Below are 17,581 nucleotides of genomic sequence, written 5' to 3'. Positions count from 1 at the left end.
ATCTTCCCTTAAAAATGAAACGGAGGCACAAAAACAAGCCTACCTTTCTCCTGATCTATAGAACATTCAAATAAGTAATAATATGTTCAGGATAGAGAGGAAAAGTCATTTCCAAATGGCCCAAAGCACGAGTAATAAAAGATAGTGATTTTATCTGGGTACTGATTTAGGTACTGAATCTCATATGCATAAATATTTGTAGCTTTTTCTAGAGGGAGTTGCAGAAAATATATATTCAGTCATGATTCTTCTTGGTAACACCATGTAGTCCTACTAGTTTTCTATAAAGTCAGGATAATATTCTTCCTTTAGTTTTTAAAACTCTTTGTACTGACGTTCAGTATTTGGAATAAGCATAAAGATTTTTGTATGTCATACTAACCAGCGCTTGGATTTATGAAATACATGGAAAATGATATCTAGAATTTGTTTCCACCATGTATCTTTTGGCTTTATTTCATCATTCCATGAAATTTTTGTGTTTTTAAAATATATTAGCATTTAAGTACAATAAGATGTACCCATATGATTTTGGAATTATAAGGATCTAGGAAGATCTATTACATAAGAAGTGCCATCACTTATGAAAGATATTATTAAGAATAAGAACTTATTAACTTTTGCTATTGAATCTAAATATAGGTTCTAAATTAAGACACATTAAGGAAAATGTATAACTTTATAGAGTGAAACTATACTAGAAAGATTTTAACAACCAGAAAGAAGAGCAATAATTACCTTCTAATAGATAAAGACTATCAGAGGCTCTGTTTGCACACCAAATATAAAAAAGGTGTACATTCAATGATAATCACACATGAAGACAAAACTTCCATTAACACAGAATATCAGAAATTAATATATTCATCATCTATTAGGCAGACATAATTATTAATATTTTCATATAAGGAAACAGAGCTTCAGAGAACTAAGTATTGCTCCATGTCCCACAATTAGCTAATGGCAGGACCAGTATTTGAACCCAAGTAGTCTGGCTCCAGAGTTCTTATTTTCAGCCATTACCTTATATCTAGTTCTCTCTATAGCACAGTGTTAATAGAAGCAGTGATAGAACTACAAAAAGACAAATCAGGGCACAGGATGGTGAGAGTGGAAGGTAGAAATACAGCATAAGGAATTCTCAGACTCACAAACATAAAATTAATCCAGCAAATAAAAATAATTATATAGCTAAGTTTAGGTTAAAGAGTTACACAGCCATTGATGCAACTTAAGTGCCAAGAAAAGGAGCCCAGATGTGAAAGGTGAAAGAAATTGTTAATGTGGTAGATGGTATATTTAGAGTTCCTAAGTTAAAGAATACAAATCAATTCATGGGGAAGGTTTTATTTTTATAAAAATACAGAATGCTTTTCATCTATTATATCACATAATCCTGACAGTCTAACTCCAGAACTTGCCCTCCAAACCACAGTTAGAATGCATCCTTCCCTATTACCCTGCTTACATCTCCTGTCATATTTAATCCTCCTTATGAGCTGGAAGTATGTCTTGTTCTTCACTGTATTCTCAAAATTGTATAAAGTTGACCATTCATAATATCTGTTGCATGAATTAATGAATAAGGTGGTGGAAAAATGCATTTTCTTCTTGTGGTAATGAATCACAGTAAAAGGTTGCATCTTACATATATAAAAGGACTGTGGCAAAACAGATTTTCATTCTCATAAATTTAAAATTATTGACTCAAAAATACTGCAACTGACCTGATATACATATAAATCCAGAAGAGAAAAAGGCTTCATTGTATGAAGACAAGTTGTCAGTCTGGGCGTAGATAGCGTATACGGACATGTGAGAACAGGCACATTCCACATAGTCTGAAGTGTCCTCAACCACTTTGCAGAACTGACTGTCAAACAACCAGCTAGGGCAAAAACACAATAGTCACTATTCCTCTTTTTTTCGATACCTAGGATACTGAGACAGCTTTTAAAAGAAAAAATAACTTGCTGAACTTAAGTGTTCTTTACTCAAGCCTTACACAGGTCACATTTTCGAGAACTCCGTAGGGAATATCTTGTCCAGGACATGACACAACAGATCCTACAAGACACCTTAAGAAGCAGCCTAAATATCAAACAAACCTGCTAGAGCATCCCAGGAAATGAAGAAGCTGGTCCGCTCAACACAGAAAAACCACCACTTTCCAATCTAAAGCAAACACAGCCTAAGGTCTTCAACAGAAGCACTCTTCTCTACCATTAAAAAATCCCTAAGGATCTATGTAGCCTTTATACGTGTAATGTTCACCCTTCCTCATTTTTCATGATTTGTCATCCTCTGAATCACTTTCTTAGCCTTTGTTGTACTTTGGAGCCATTTAAGGTACATACTAGGGTCCTTTCATGTGTTCCCTTCTATAAGATCTAGCTAATATGGTACAAAAGATTTGTCATAATTATAGCAAATACAGTCTCACATGTCAAGACTCCTGAGCATTGTTCAATGACTATTGGTTGATGATATTCTCTTCAGTGCCTTATGATTCCCTTACTTTCCTAAGAACATAAAACCTGTTAATCCAAATATCAAATTCAAGCTTGAAACATTCATTATTAATGACATATTGAGGATTACAGAGTATTTGTGTATTGGGTTTAAGGTTGGTCATAAGGCATTAGGAATTTCCACTAAATTTTATTTTTTCACAAAAAGGGAAACTTACCAGCATTTGGGTATTTTGGAGGGCAGCTGTTTACCCAGCTAACCTGTTAAACCAATTTAGAATTTCAGTTTGTGTGGCTGAAACTCAGCAATTCTAGAGCCTGAATCCAGAACCTAGACCGCCTTGGCCAGTACTACCTAATCCTGCAGTATTAACTGACTTGAGTGATAACTGGTCAGGAACTTAGGGTCAAGGAGATTCAAAGAAAGAATCACACTCTTCTTCCAATTCCTGTGTATGGCTTTAATCCCAAAATGTACTTCAAGCCATAAATAGACTTAAGAGTTACAAATCCCTGCTCATGTCCTTCTAAACACAGAGTATCAGCTCCAGAACCACAAGCTCAGCTGGAAGGGATAAAAAGGAATTTTCTTACTTGTCCTAAAAATTAGCTGAAAACTTCAGAAGAGTTATGTGAATTTGACAGAATTCATGCTACCTCCCATGAATATAATACTCATAGAGAAGTAAACAATGTGTTACACACATTTAAATCAAGTGACTTCATGTGCCACCTGAACAATGCTAGACTATTTTCCATGCTGCTCCCTATTATTTATGGTAGACAATTTTTCCAGTCTAAAAGTCTTACTAGAGGCCATCATCTATGCTGAGTAATAGAACTTGGGCTCAGTGGTACTGGAAAGGGGAAGAACTAGATTAGGATTTTAAAAACTACTGTTAAGTACTTAGCAGCAGCTTGATTCCAAAGGAGACACAGAGACGTCCGGGGAACAATCCTAGGCTGTGCCGCATAAATCCTATAGCGAACTTCATTGTTGTCAGCCAGGGGTTGTGAACTCTGACCTTCCACACTCAAAGATAAAACCTATAATGTCACAAAGAAAAGAAAATTTGAAGATAATTCATAATTAGTGTTATGACTGTATCTGCCACTCTCAACCTGACTTCGTTTTCTTAGCCACCGCAGTCACTTATTTACCGCCCCTATTATTAGTCAGCTTATTTATGAATGCAGGAGTCTGACTGGTTTTCCATGGCAGACTTTTTACCTTCACATTAATTACACAGCAGTCTTCAGCTGACAACCTTCATTTTGACTATCAGTGACTGACTTCATCATGAGATACATAATACATTATTTTTAAATACATTAATTTTTACTTTCCCCACTCTTACATATGTTTGACGCAGTAAAACATGAAGAAAAGACTTCCAACAATTTTTTTAAACTAAACATTCTACAAGTAGTTCAGAAAGATGGACATGTTTCAAGATTAGTTCACCATATGTAGCACTTACCAGAAATCAGTTCATTTTGAAGTGCATATCTGATGAGTTTAAAAGTCAGGTTCCAGGGAAGCGGATTTGGCTCAACGGATAGAGCATCTGCCTACCACATGGGAGGTTCAGGGTTCAAACCCACCCCCTCCTGACCCATGTGATGAGCTGCCCCACACGCAGTGCTGATGCGTGCAACGAGTGCCTTGACACACAGGGGTATCCCTCGCATAGGGGAGCCCCACGCACAAGGAGTGTGCCCCATAAGGAAAGCTGCCCAGCGCAAAAAAAGTGTAGCCTGCCCAGGAGTGGCACTGCACACATGGAGACCTGATGCAGCAAGGTGACGCAACAAAAAAAGAGACACAGATTCCCAGTGCTGCTGACAAGAATATAAGCGGACACAGAAGAATACACAGTGAATGGACACAGAAAGCAGACACAATGGGGGGGTGGCGGGGGAGGGGAAGGGGAGAGAAAAAGAAAAAAATGTCAGGTTCTAACTATGTATTTCTTTAAATGATAGATTACCTTATTCTTCAGGGCAAGAAGACTGTTTTCAGTTATAAACCACTGCTGGCTGCTATATTCTGTAAACTGGACAAATTTACATGTACTTTTCCCAGCTACTGTTTCTGAATCAGGGACATCCAGTAACCTCTCAGGTATTTGAATATAATCACCTTCCTTTCCTTCAAACTTGTGCAAATTGATTTGCTGAGGATTCCAGTGAAGAGCCAGTATTGACAAATATGGACAACTGTCAAAGATGGTTTTGCTTCTAAAACAGAAAAGCGAAAACTGCTCAAATGGCATGGATATGCATACGTGTGATGTGCCCACCGTATTTGTTAAAACACCTTATATTAGGGCTCCTTTTTCTACATATAATAATGACTCTATTAACCAAGAAGCATTAGATGAGATGAGCTTTCAGTTCTTTCATTGTTAATTGTCACGATTTTTACATGAAAGTTTCTGAATCCTCTTGCCTGATCCTCACTGTAGCCTAGAACATGAATTTTTGAAAGCTGTTTCAAGGATATCAGATACAAATTGTGGCCATAGAATATACTTTTCTAGGTTGGCCAGGTCAGCATTGGTTAGAAAAGGCTGAAGAGAGGTGTCATCCCTTTGTACCCCACCAAGCACTGCTAATCTAAACATGGGACTGATCAGAAAAACAGCCCTGAACCATGATCTTTATTCATTTAACAATTGTTTTAAAGATCTCCTAGCATAAGACCATGTCAGCACCATCATGAACTCCACTGCCTTAGTAAACTGAGACCAACACCACATGAACAGTGATCCGACCCAACCTTGACACAAGTGTGCCACCTCCTGGCCCTCTTACTTGCTGATATTCATGTTCTCCCTGGTGCCTTAACCTCTTATATCCAAACTCTTCCAATGAACTCATCTTGAGTAAGTCCACAATCATCCTTACACTGAGGGTGAGCCAAGGGGGAAAAAAAGCACTTAACATGTAGATTAACACCACTACCAACCCTCCATGTCACTTGACATTGTTATTGCACGGCTTCAAAGGGCTTGTTCCAGATGCCATCATTCTCCTCAATCTCTGCTCAACTCTCAAAGCTTTCACTCTCAGCAGAGAACCCTTAATACTGCCTAAGTTAATATATAAATAGTGTATATCAGAATGAGCAACTTATTCAGTTTTCTGAATAATACTCTTGATCTCTCTCTTACTTCCTATGTGAAATTTGTCACTAAGATGTTAATTTTACCACCTAACTATTTTCAAAGTCCCACCATCCCAATGCTCCACTGTTCCTGCTTTAGGTTCAGCCCTCATCTTCTCTTGCCTAAATACTTATCCCCTATGTAGTCTTCCTATCTCTTATTTCACCCTATACTCTAACTTTTAACACAGCCTCCTACAGGATGTCTCTAAGATCCTAAGTCTAATTTTTTCATACATGTACAAACATACATATTCCCTACCTGGTTTAAAAGCCTTTCCTGATAGTCCTGCTGGCTAAAGCCTCTGAGGTATTAAAGTCCAATCTCTAAATTATAGAATATGGACCCTTTAGGCCTAAACTCCTGCTCCCTTTCTTTCTTCTCCTTCACTTGACCATCCAATCGTTAAGAAACAGATGATATCCTCAAATACACCAAAGCAAGGGAAAGGTAAGGCTATGGAGAGGAAGTTCACGGCAGAGAACATATGGCTTTGTTCCTTAAGTTGATTCATTTATTCACACCATAACCACTGAGTATCTATTATGTACCAGACACTGTTCTAGACCCTTTGTTGATGTTCCTTCTTGAGGAAAAGTCAATCTCCAGGATGCATTCATCAAGGTTAAAAGAATACAGTGTAAGGGGATGGTGATTCTGCAGCTTAACCTCGGCACTGACCAAGGATGAGGCCCTTTGGCACATGGGATTGGGGGTGGAGATTTTGTTACAATTAAAGTGGTTACAATCTCTTCTGACCATTTGGCATGGTGAGCAGTAGAGGCTGTGGAGTCAAGAAGACCTGGGACTGAATCTAAATCTCACATGGACTAATCATATGATCTTTGGCAGGTCATTATAAGGATACAATAATATATACAAAATTCTGGCAAGAATGAACCATATGAAATTGCCAATATTGCACATTTTTTGAACTACAAAAAGAAGTGATTTCATATGCTTTGATTTAATACATCAGAACTATTGCAGTGATAGTTAATTGTCACTCAACATTATATATATACATTTTTTGATTCCTTGTTCTCTCTTGTAACTGTTTTATATCTGAATTATCTCTTTAAACTTCATGTGTTTTATGACCTAAACACTAATGTTCAAAGTATTATCAATCCAACTTATTTTTAATTAATCTGTTAGAGTCCATAAAGGGCCCCCTAAATAAAGAGATGATTTAAATTATTATACCAGATTTTTAAAATGTATTTTCCAAAATGTCTCTGAATTTCAGTGTCACTTTAACACATACTTAAGGCAGCCCCCATTAAAGGAATAAATAATAAACTTTATGGAGATTTAGATAGATATTCTTACTCTGACAGTTTCTACTAAGTAATAGTCACTGCTTTTTAAATAACATTCATTACTCTGTGAGAACTGGGGCAAATTTTCAATTTACAACCATATTTTAGTATCAGATATTTTTATATTAAATCAGAAAAAAGTTTAAAAGATAGCAAAATCAGAGGAATTTATTGTTGACAGTATAAATTTATTTTTCTTGATGTAGCTGGTATGCTTTCTTCAAATAATTAACCTCATATTGTCCAATAGGTACAATGCATTGATTGTATAATTCTTAATTACATCATCTCAATGTTTTCTGCATTTCATATTGCTCTGCAAACACACTGCTGTTCTATTAAAAGATACTTACTTTTCACCAGGAGACCCACATGTAACTCCAGTCAGCAGAGAATAAGCAAAATTCTCAGTCACACCAGAAAAATGACTGAATCCCCTTGTATCTTTTCGCTTTGGGTTAATAAGAGCACAGAGAATTTCATAGAAAAGATTTCGGCTGTCAATACTGAATGCTTGATTTTTTCCTTCACTGGTTATCTGGAAAAAAATCCAAGTATAAACATATATCATCCTCTAAAACAAACCTCTTAAATTATATGCCTTATCTATTTAACATGTATTCTTTACTAGCAGTTATTAAAATTAACAAATTAAAAATGAACCGATAAAGAATTTAAGAGAATACTGGTATCAAAATCATATTAAATATATCCATTTGTACTAAAAAGACATAAATAATCATTTACAAAAGAAAGGCATAATCACAGAGAGATCTTCTATTTACTCATTAGATAAAGCCCAAGTTGGATACATGGAACACTTAATTTTAACCACAATTATTCATATAAAAAATCAAAATTAATCTCATTTTACATCCACCCCAAAATTCTTTTTCTTTTAGCCAACAACAAAGAAAAGAATATTTGTCAATAACAGACACAAGATTATTCTTGACTCTCTTTTTCAGTGATCAGAAGCCACCATATATCATGAAATTCCTAAAACATCGAAAGAGAAAATGCCTTCCAACCAAGTGTGGTTGGAATTCCTGGCACTCTTGTCCTCATCAGTAGATATGGCTCCTCTTACATTAGAGGAAATAGATTCTTGGGGAGACAAGGGTAGTAGGGAAATCAGTCTTCACGAAATATTTTTTTCCTTGCCAGGAAGATGTAGGCCAAATCTTTTCTGTTGGCTAAGCTTGAAGGTGAAATGTTATTTGATACAATTCTTATATTGTAGTTCCTATTAATTCTATAATATCAAAATTCATTATCATTTTCTGTATCCCACCCACCAACATACATGATCACTCTCTTTGCTACTTGCATGTAGTTTTATTAATGAACTTAGGACAACCTTGAAATGATTTGTCTGTTTCTCCTACTAGATGAGCTCTTCAAGGATGTGGTCCATGTGGCTATATTTTTTGTGGCTCCGTAATCTAGCACAGTACCAAACTCATATCAAAGCTCAATATGTGAATTTATAAGAGTAGCCTTCTCTAAGACAGTAAGGAGGAATGAAAAATAATCCACAGGAAAAATATGATACTTGGCAGTAAAAAAAAATTACAACAAAGCAATGATACTTAAACAAACTGAATGTGTTAAATGGAAAATAAGCTCAAGAAAATCTTCCAGAACTCAGAGAAAAGATAACAAATAAGTAGAACAAAACCATAAAATCTAATACACATATAAAAGATCAGGTAGAAGAAAAAAATAACATAGCGCCTTGGTATGTTAATGAAATACTCATGTCTACAAATGCAGAGACTGCTTTATACTTGAAAAAATTAGGAAATGCAATACCATCAGATGTATCTTGCTGATTTTTTTAACATTATTTCAAGAGTCAGAAACAAATATATTCCTACCATAAACCAGACAGGAAAGAAATTACTAACAGAGAAACAAAGATTCTGTTTGACATCAGATTTCTCTGCAAATGAAATGCCAGAAGGAGCCTAGCAATATGAACAGAGTTTTTAGAATTAAAGGTTGTGAGACAACAATTCTAGAGCTACCCAACTTTTCATTCCTATCTATTCAAGAGCAGTTGGAAGTTTCCATTAGTTAAGCACCTACACACACATACACAAAAAACCATTTACATAGTACTTGGTTTGGGTACTGTTCTCAGCACATCATATTATGTTTCCTAATCCTCACAACAACCTTGTGAGGAAGGTACTATTGCTATCTTTGTTTTGTTTCCAGATAGGGACACTGAGGCAGACAGAGGAGGACTGAGTTGTCTGAGGGTGCAGAGTTGCTCAGGACAGCTTGCACTGTCTCAACACCCTGCACCTCAACACCCTAACAACACAGGTTAACCCAACTGGAGGACAAATCAGTCAAATTTACTGCAAGCATGAAATATAAAAGCAACCAGTAAAATACAGAGTTGTCTAAATTATTCTTGATGTGATTATAACAGAAGTCAATTCTTAAAATATAAGATTCATAATATATAAAAAATACATAAAAAAAGAAATAGTCTGGTTCTAAAAGGCCAATTTACATAAACAACAAAGAATCCGGAAAATTATAAAAACTGGCTTACAAATAAAGAGAATACCTATATCGACCACGGGGAAAATGAAAATGTTGTCATGATAGAGGAAAGGAAAAAAGGAGACCTTTTAGAGGAGAAGTCTATCAAACTTTCACAAAACAAATAATACTTGAGCCTTTTCAAATATTCCAGAGCACAGAATTGGAGGTAATGCTTTCTGATTTGCATTTTACCAAGCTTAAATAATTCTGAAACCAAACCCGACAAAATTAAAAGTTAGCATATCAAATCCATCAGGGTTGTTAAAGACCAATTATTATTTATTATTAAGGTAACCAACAGCTTTTAAAATAATTTTCATTGCACCATGCCTGGGCAAATCAGGGGATAAAAATATTATGTCATAGTAAAACGTTGCCTAAACCCACAAATGGATATTATCCAAAAACCTTAATACAGTTAGTTACTAAAAACAATTACTCCTTTTAACACAATATTTTAAATAGTCACTTTAAGAGTGTGAAATAATAATATCCAAGATTTAATGGAACCTTACTATAAAGAAATATTTTTTATAGAGCAGATTCTATTGCAAGATCTTAGATGCTTTGGTGGAAAATAAAAATTTTACTTGAAATATATGACTTTATAGAATTAATTTCTATTCAGTATTTAGAGGTTATGCACTCCTGAATTTGAAGATCTCTTACTGAGTATATTAATTACATATACAAATATGTAAGGTTGCCAAAAAAAGTACAGGTCACCCAATTAAATCTGAATTACAGATGAACAAGAATAATTTTTTGTGTGTAAGTGTGCCCCACATAATGCATACAAATAAAAAAATTTTATTTACAATATTAAGGATATATGTATACTGAAAAAATTATTCAGTGCATATTTGAAATTCAAACAACTGGGCATCTGTATATCTTTTTAATATATTGCTAAGTCTGGCAACCCTATCTGTATTCAGTTATCTCCATTTCATTATTTTCTTGTTCTCATTAGAAATATATCTAAAATCTGAAATATAATTATGAAATAATAAAAGTCAGTTACCCAAATCATCAAATTTCAATGCTGATGTATGTACCCCAACATAGCGTAAAATCATGTATCCCAACATAGACTGTTCTTAAACTAATGTCTACATTCCTGAGGGTGTGAAACCATTGTAATTAGGACCTCTTGAAGATGTTATTTTTCGTTAAGGTGTGGCCCAACTTAATGAGGGTGGGTCTTAATCCAGGTTAATGTAGGCTTTATAGAGAGAAGAGATTGGAAGTCAGAAGGTGGAGAAAATCACAGGGAGAGGCCAGAAGTCAGTGGAAACCAGAAGAGCAGACATGAGGAGAGAGAAATGCCAGGTGACAAGAGGAAAGCAGGCAAGGCAAGGAATCCCAAAATTTGCCTCAAAGGCTAGTTTTTAGGGAGAAAACATCATCCTGTCAATACCTTGATTTTAGACTTCTTCTGGCCTCAAAACCATGAGACCATAAATGCTCGTTGTTTAAGCCAAACCAGTTTGTGATATTGGTGATAGCAGCTCTGACAAACTAAGATAATGTAAATACAAAATACGGTATTTTAGAAGACAATAGTTGTTTTGCAAACTCACAACTTCTCAAAAAAAAAAAAGGCTTCCAGTTGGAATATCGTAATAATCATTTTCTTTTAAGAACTCAAATGTTTTCTATTTGATTTTGTAATACTTTATAACATTTAAAATTATTTCCTTCCCCTAATAAACTCCAGGTTGTTTCAGATAAACAATTTTAATATATCAGAAAAATTGCACAGTTTGCCAATAGCTACTCTAAAAGAAGTTAACTACACTCTTCCACAGGATGTGCTTTCATAATTCAGTTTCATTATTCATAATAGAACCAATGAATACCATTAATATTACTACTTGACAACTCTACTTAAATAAGTGTTAATTCTCAAACAATCATAGGCAGCCCTCTTAAATACCTGAGGAAAAAATAGTGGCAGACTTTCCTTTTATCTTCTCTAAATCTTACCAAGCAAGGTTTTCTTTTCTACTGTAAAATGTAGTTACCATACAGTCTAGGTCCCATATCTAATTACCATTGTCCTATACCCTTTTATCCTTAGAAAATTTAAGTAACAATATTTTCTGGGGGCGAGTTCTTATCTTTAGAACTTCCTATGCACAAAATAGCAGTCATTTCTCTTTACAAGTTTCACAAGCTATTTGGCAAGGCCTCCTCTCCTTGGCTCTATACTGTGAAATTTTATTTTCTTCCTTCAGGCATTGTATTTTTAAGACATGCCTGCCATAGGAAGTAAAATAGGAATGAAAATCTGAAAACTCAGTGAACAGTTTAAGAATTTAAAGGTCACTATCTATAGTATGCGTAATTTCTAAATTTATATATATGTACTGAGAACTTTTTATACTTGTATGTAAATAGGTTGTAAAGAAATGTGTTGATGAGAAAGCCCAACTGAAATCCCCACAGAAACCTTTTCCTCTAGTGATTATTCTTTTAGATATCTTCTTTCTCTTATCATTCTTAGCATTTTACATGTTATTTAATTCCATCATTTGCAGAGGGCCTAAGTCTATACCAAAATGAAGGCCTGAAATTAGGTGGTCTTCTTTTTTGTGAAAATTCTCCTTTTCTTTGAAAATATTCACTGCACAGGAGGAACAGTGAACAAGCAGAGAGCAAGAGCTTCTATTCCGTGGCATTTCAGCTAGAAGGAATAGGTAGACAATCTAGTACAAGTCCTCTTTTTTATAGATTCAAAAACTGAGGTACAATCCCCAAAGTTAATCAGCCAGTTTTTGCAGAACCAAAGGAAGCTTGTGGTTTCTGCCATCTGGTGCTTCTTTTCAGATGCAGGACTGTCCTTCCTGTACTGAGCACAGCAGGACACAGTTACTCACTGTTCTCTAAGTTAAAGACAGGTTTCCAAGCAGGCATCAGTCACATCTGAGCAAAAGTACACTGTCAGATACTATGAACCCCATTCTTACCTTCAGAAATTTAATTCTATCATAATTCCATTCTAACTGAGAGTATAACTATAGTGGGTTTTTATGTTTCATTTTAATTTATGAAACTTTGCGAAGTTCACTGCTTACACCTGGAAGGAACACTTACCTTGTCTATTAAGTGCAGCACAGCACTGAGCTGCTCATCTGTGTTCTCTGTGGCCACTTTCAGGTTAATGCTGTGGAGCACCCTGCTGAGAATGTCCTCATCCAGGGGCTGGTGCAGCTGATCCGCGAGCCCCCAAACGGCCTGCGAATCTGAGTCGGAGACGAGCGTGACATTGGCAGTGCCATACACTTTATCAATTTCAGCACCACCTTTAGGGTCGAAAAGCACAATCTGGAATCGTTTAGGAAATGGATTTAAAGACCCTGCCTCTGGGGTCAGGATGATATCCAATATGGCGTTTCTCTGGCCAGGTTCAAAGACCAATGTGCCTTCAGTTCTTGCAAAATCCTTTCCAGAAATAGCTGGAGAGATGAGTGTACGGCCAATTGTTTCACCACTCCTCAACTCCTACAAATTAAAAAATATCAATTAAGGGAAAGTACACTTTTGATCTTGTCCTAAACAAGATGTAATTTCTTGAACAAATTCCATTTCCCTTAAACAAATGATGGATAATAAGAATACCAGTATTAAAACATGGGATTTAGAAAGCAAATGTGGCTCAAGTGATAAGGCCTTTGCCTACCATATGGGAGGACTCAGGTTCAATTCCTGGGGACTGGTGAGCCCAGTGCCCACACAGCAAGCCAAGTGCCCACACAAGTGCCCACAGGGTGAGTCAAGCGCATGCATGAGTGCTTGCATGGTGAGCCGAGTGCCCATGTGGGTGCCCGCGTGGTGAGCCAGTGCCCACGTGGTGAGCCAAGTGCCCACATGAGTGTTCATGTGGTGAGTTGACTGCCCGTGTGATGAGCCAAGTGCCCATGTGAGTGCCCGTGTGGTGAACCAATGTCCTCACGACAAGCCAGTGCCCACATGGCAAGCCAAGTGCCTGCACAACAAGCTGAGTGCCCATGCAGTGAGCTAGAGCCTGCACAAGTGAGTCATGAAGCAAGATGATGATATGACAAAAGAGAGACAAAGGGGAAGGTCAAGGTGAAGTACAGCAGAGACTAGGAACTGAGGTGGCTCAATTAATAGGGAACCTCTCTCCACATTAGAGGTCCCCAGGATCAAATCCCTCTGAATCCTAGAAAGACAAGAGAAGACAAAAAGAAATAGATACAGAAGATCACACAGCAAAGGGGCACAGACAGCAAAAACATCAGGGCAGGGGTGGGGGTGGGGGTGGGGGCAGGAGGAAAATTTTTTTAATTAAAAAAAGGTGGGGTTTTAGTTTTCTAATCTCCTGGGCTAAACACACATCATACAGTGATGAGGTTAGGAAAGGTAACTAACTACCTTTGGGAGAGAACAAAGAAATGAAAGTCCAAGGTCAGAGAACATACCAAGAAAAAATGAGAAATGTCATTATGCCTTCTTAGAGAATTTCTCCATTTGTGAATACAATAAAAAGTGTGCTTTAAATAACACATATCACAAAATACAAGTATTGAGAAAAAGAGGAAATATTTCAATTTTCATTCTCATGTAGAATTTTTGGGGGGTGGCATTGAGAGGGCATTGGGAAGAGACAAAGAGGAAGGAGGAGGAAGCAAAAGAAATTGGCCTCTTTTTATTTATACCTAGATACAGAAAATAAGGTCCTAGAAATACATACCTCTGAGTTTCTTCAAATTATGGTTATTAAAAAAGTAATTTTGGAAACTGAAGTATGAGCTCATAGACAAGGAAGACTCAAAGGAATGTGCATTTATTTACTATAGTGCCAACAAATATTGAACTCTTAGTTCGAACCAGGTGGCAGAGTGGGGTGAACAGCAGAACACCTACACTTATGGACCCTACTATTCCAGTGGTAGATTTAGACAGTATAAGGACTTCAGGTAATTTTTACATGAAGATGATAGTTCTATGAAGAAAAATTAAACTGCGTAAGGGAATGCAGGGTGATGGTAAGGGAACTATTTTAGACAAGGGTGGTGAGGAAGGTATTTTTTAATTTTTTTGTAGATACATAGAACACAAAAAATGTTACATTAAAAAATATGAGGTTCCCACATACCCCACCCCCCACTCCCCACACTCATCCCACATCAACAGTCTTCATCATTGCAGCACATCCACTCCATCTGGTGAATACATCTTGAAGCACTGCTGCTCCACATGGATTATAGTTCACATTGTAGTTTACACTCTCCCCCAGTACATTCAGTGGGTTATGGCAAGATGTATAATGTCCAGCATCTGTCCCTGCAATATCATTTAGGACAACTCCAAGTCCCAAAAATGCCTCCTCATCACATCTCTTCTTCCCTCTCCCTGCCCTCAGCAACTACCGTCGCCAATTTCTCCACATCAATGCTACAGTTTCTTCCATTACTAGTCACAATAGTTCTACAGTAGAATACCAGTAAATCCATTCTAATCCATATTTTATCTCTCTATCCTGGGGACACTGGGATGGGGATATATTAGCAGAGACCTCAGTGAAGTAAGGGAACAGACTATGTGTGGATCTGGGGGGAAATAGTCTAGGCTGAAGAAATAGCCATCCTAAAGCCTGTGAGATGGGAACCACCTTGGAATATTAGAGGAAAAACCAGAAGGCCAGTGTGACTGGAAAAAGGAAGAGAGTGGTAGAACCTAAGGTTAGAGAGGTGGAAAGAGGGCAAATTATACAGGTCCATTATACTAAGTGTGGCAGAAAAGCAGTGCAGAATTTAAGCAGGTTAATGGCACTTTTCTTTTACACTTTCATGACTCTTGGCTATTGTATATGGTTGGGCTGTAGCAGGAGATGAGCGTGGAGGAAGGGAGAAGAGATAGGTGGCTTTGCATTATCACATGCAAAAAATAATAGCTTGGAATACAGTCCTATGAGTGGGAAAAGTCCATTCCATTCAGTAGAGTCAGTAGGACTTTGTGATGAACTTGATGTTGGGTGGGGAGGAAGAGAAGAATGTTTGGTTTGTTTGAACAACTGGGGGAAATATTATTAAGAGGAGAAATCAACAGTTATTTGTTATATATATATTAAGTCTGAGGTGCCCTATAGACATTCAAATAAAGATGTCAAGTAGGAGCAATCAAACACGTAAGTCTGCGTGAGGGGAGATGATGAGGCGAGAGATGAAAATTTGGGAGTAATCGGTCACAGAAGATATTTAAACAAACAGGTCTGGATAATCTGGCCTGGGCATGAGTCTTGGTGAACTCTAACATTTATTGGTCAAAAAGAGATGAGACAGGGAAATGGATTTGGCTCAACTGATAGAGCATCCACCTACCATATGGGAAGTCCAAGGTTCAAACCCAGAGCCTCCTGACCCATGTGGTGAGCTGGCCCACATGCAGTGCTGGTGCGTGCAAGGAGTGCCGTGCCACGCAGGGGTGTTCCCCATGTAGGGGAGCCCCACACACAAGGTATGCACCCTGCAAGGAGAGCCACCCTGCACAAAAAAAGCGCAGCCTGCCCAAGAGTGTCGCGGCACACACACAGAGATGCCACAGCAAGATGACACAACAAAAAGAGACACAGATTCCCGGTGCCGCTGACAAGAATGCAAACGGACACAGAAGAACACACAGTGAATGGACACAGAGAGCAGACAATGGGGGGTGGAGGGGAAGGGGAGAGAAATAAATAAAAAATAAATCTTTGAAAAAAAGGAGATGATATAGGTGACAGAAAGGAGCTGTTAGTGAGGTAAGAGGAAAAGCAAGAAAATGTAGTATCCCAGAATCCTAGGGGAGAAGAGTATGGTCAGGAAAGAGGAAAAGATTACTTGTGTCAAAAACTAAAACATCAGTGAAGGTTCGAGCTTTTAAGAGTATTTTCAGTGCAATGGTGGAGCGAAAAGTCTTACTGAGAGGATTTAAACAGAATGGAGTTATATTACCAACTCTTGGGCAGAGTAGATAGCCTGAATAACCCTCTAATCAATAAGACTAAAATATCAAAAAAACACATTGCTCAGTTGCAAAGAAAGAGAGGAACATGTGGGAGCCAATATAAGAATAGAGACTTCAGTAGTAAGTGAGCATCAAAGTTTTCACCCTAAGCATTTCCACTGAACCCTAGTGATCTGGATCTTCTGCTTTAATGACAAGAGGCATGCCGTGCAGGAGCTAAAACCTAGATCCTGCCCAAGTCTAATTAGAGAGCCCTGAGTGAAGGGTTACAATCTTGGTAAAGGAACAAATGCTATTTGGCCTACCACAGCGAAGAAAACAATGAGAAAACATTCCTGTTTCAAAATCAGTTCAGAGTAAAAGAGAAAAAATAATTTCCCTCAAGAATTTGTAAAGGCAGACTGGCCTTCACACAGGTGTACATTCCAAACTCATACCACCTGACACAGTCAGAAAAGTTTTAAGCAGAGAATTTAATTTTAGGTAGTCCCATGTCACCTGGTGCAAGTAAAAGCTTTGGAAAAGCACAACTTAATTCAGCCTCAAAAAATTTCCACAGGTAAAGTCCCCAAAGAAAATAAGCAGTTCCTATAATAAAAATTGACAACCTAACAAGGAACTATCAGTGACAGAAAGAAAAGAAAGCAGAATCAGGTCTGTAAACAATACACTTATATAAAATAACGATGTTTAAAATCATTAAAGTAAAAAAGAAGAAACTAGAAAACACAAGTAATGAAAAATAGGTGAACAACTCACTTTGAAAACAACATTCCCAGAAATTAACATATTAAAATATCTGAATTTAAAAATTAAATAGATCGATTAGAGGTTGAATTAAAGATAACGGACGGGAAATTAGTGTCTTGGAAAAACAGTACTGACTAAATTATTGAGCATGAGAATTAAAAAATTAAATGTAAAAGAAATCAAGAGATATGATGGATGAATTGAGAAGTTTCAACATATACCTATATAACCATTCTTGAAGGAAATGAGATATAGTGGAGAAGAAGCAATCTTTGAAAAGACTTTGGCTAAGAATTTTCAAGATTCACTGAAAGACAGTAATCTCAGAAAA

General features: G+C 37.0%; 1 protein-coding gene across 1 annotated transcript in view; it reads right to left on the bottom strand.

Annotated features, from left to right (window-relative positions):
* ADGRV1 (adhesion G protein-coupled receptor V1) overlaps nucleotides 1-17,581 on the bottom strand; it is a 685,020-nt gene that overhangs the window by 378,563 nt on the left and 288,876 nt on the right. The window contains exons 78-82 of the mRNA XM_058276109.1: nucleotides 12,625-13,032; nucleotides 7,317-7,501; nucleotides 4,463-4,712; nucleotides 3,379-3,518; nucleotides 1,728-1,888 (exon numbers count right to left, since the gene is read on the bottom strand). Coding sequence (XP_058132092.1) covers nucleotides 1,728-1,888; nucleotides 3,379-3,518; nucleotides 4,463-4,712; nucleotides 7,317-7,501; nucleotides 12,625-13,032 — 1,144 coding nt within the window. The remainder of the gene's footprint in view (nucleotides 1-1,727; nucleotides 1,889-3,378; nucleotides 3,519-4,462; nucleotides 4,713-7,316; nucleotides 7,502-12,624; nucleotides 13,033-17,581) is intronic.

Source organism: Dasypus novemcinctus, chromosome 2, assembly GCF_030445035.2.
Source record: "Dasypus novemcinctus isolate mDasNov1 chromosome 2, mDasNov1.1.hap2, whole genome shotgun sequence".
Classification (NCBI taxonomy): domain Eukaryota; kingdom Metazoa; phylum Chordata; class Mammalia; order Cingulata; family Dasypodidae; genus Dasypus; species Dasypus novemcinctus.
Note: the sequence above shows the minus strand (reverse complement) of the source record. Positions and strands in the feature narration are given on the sequence as shown.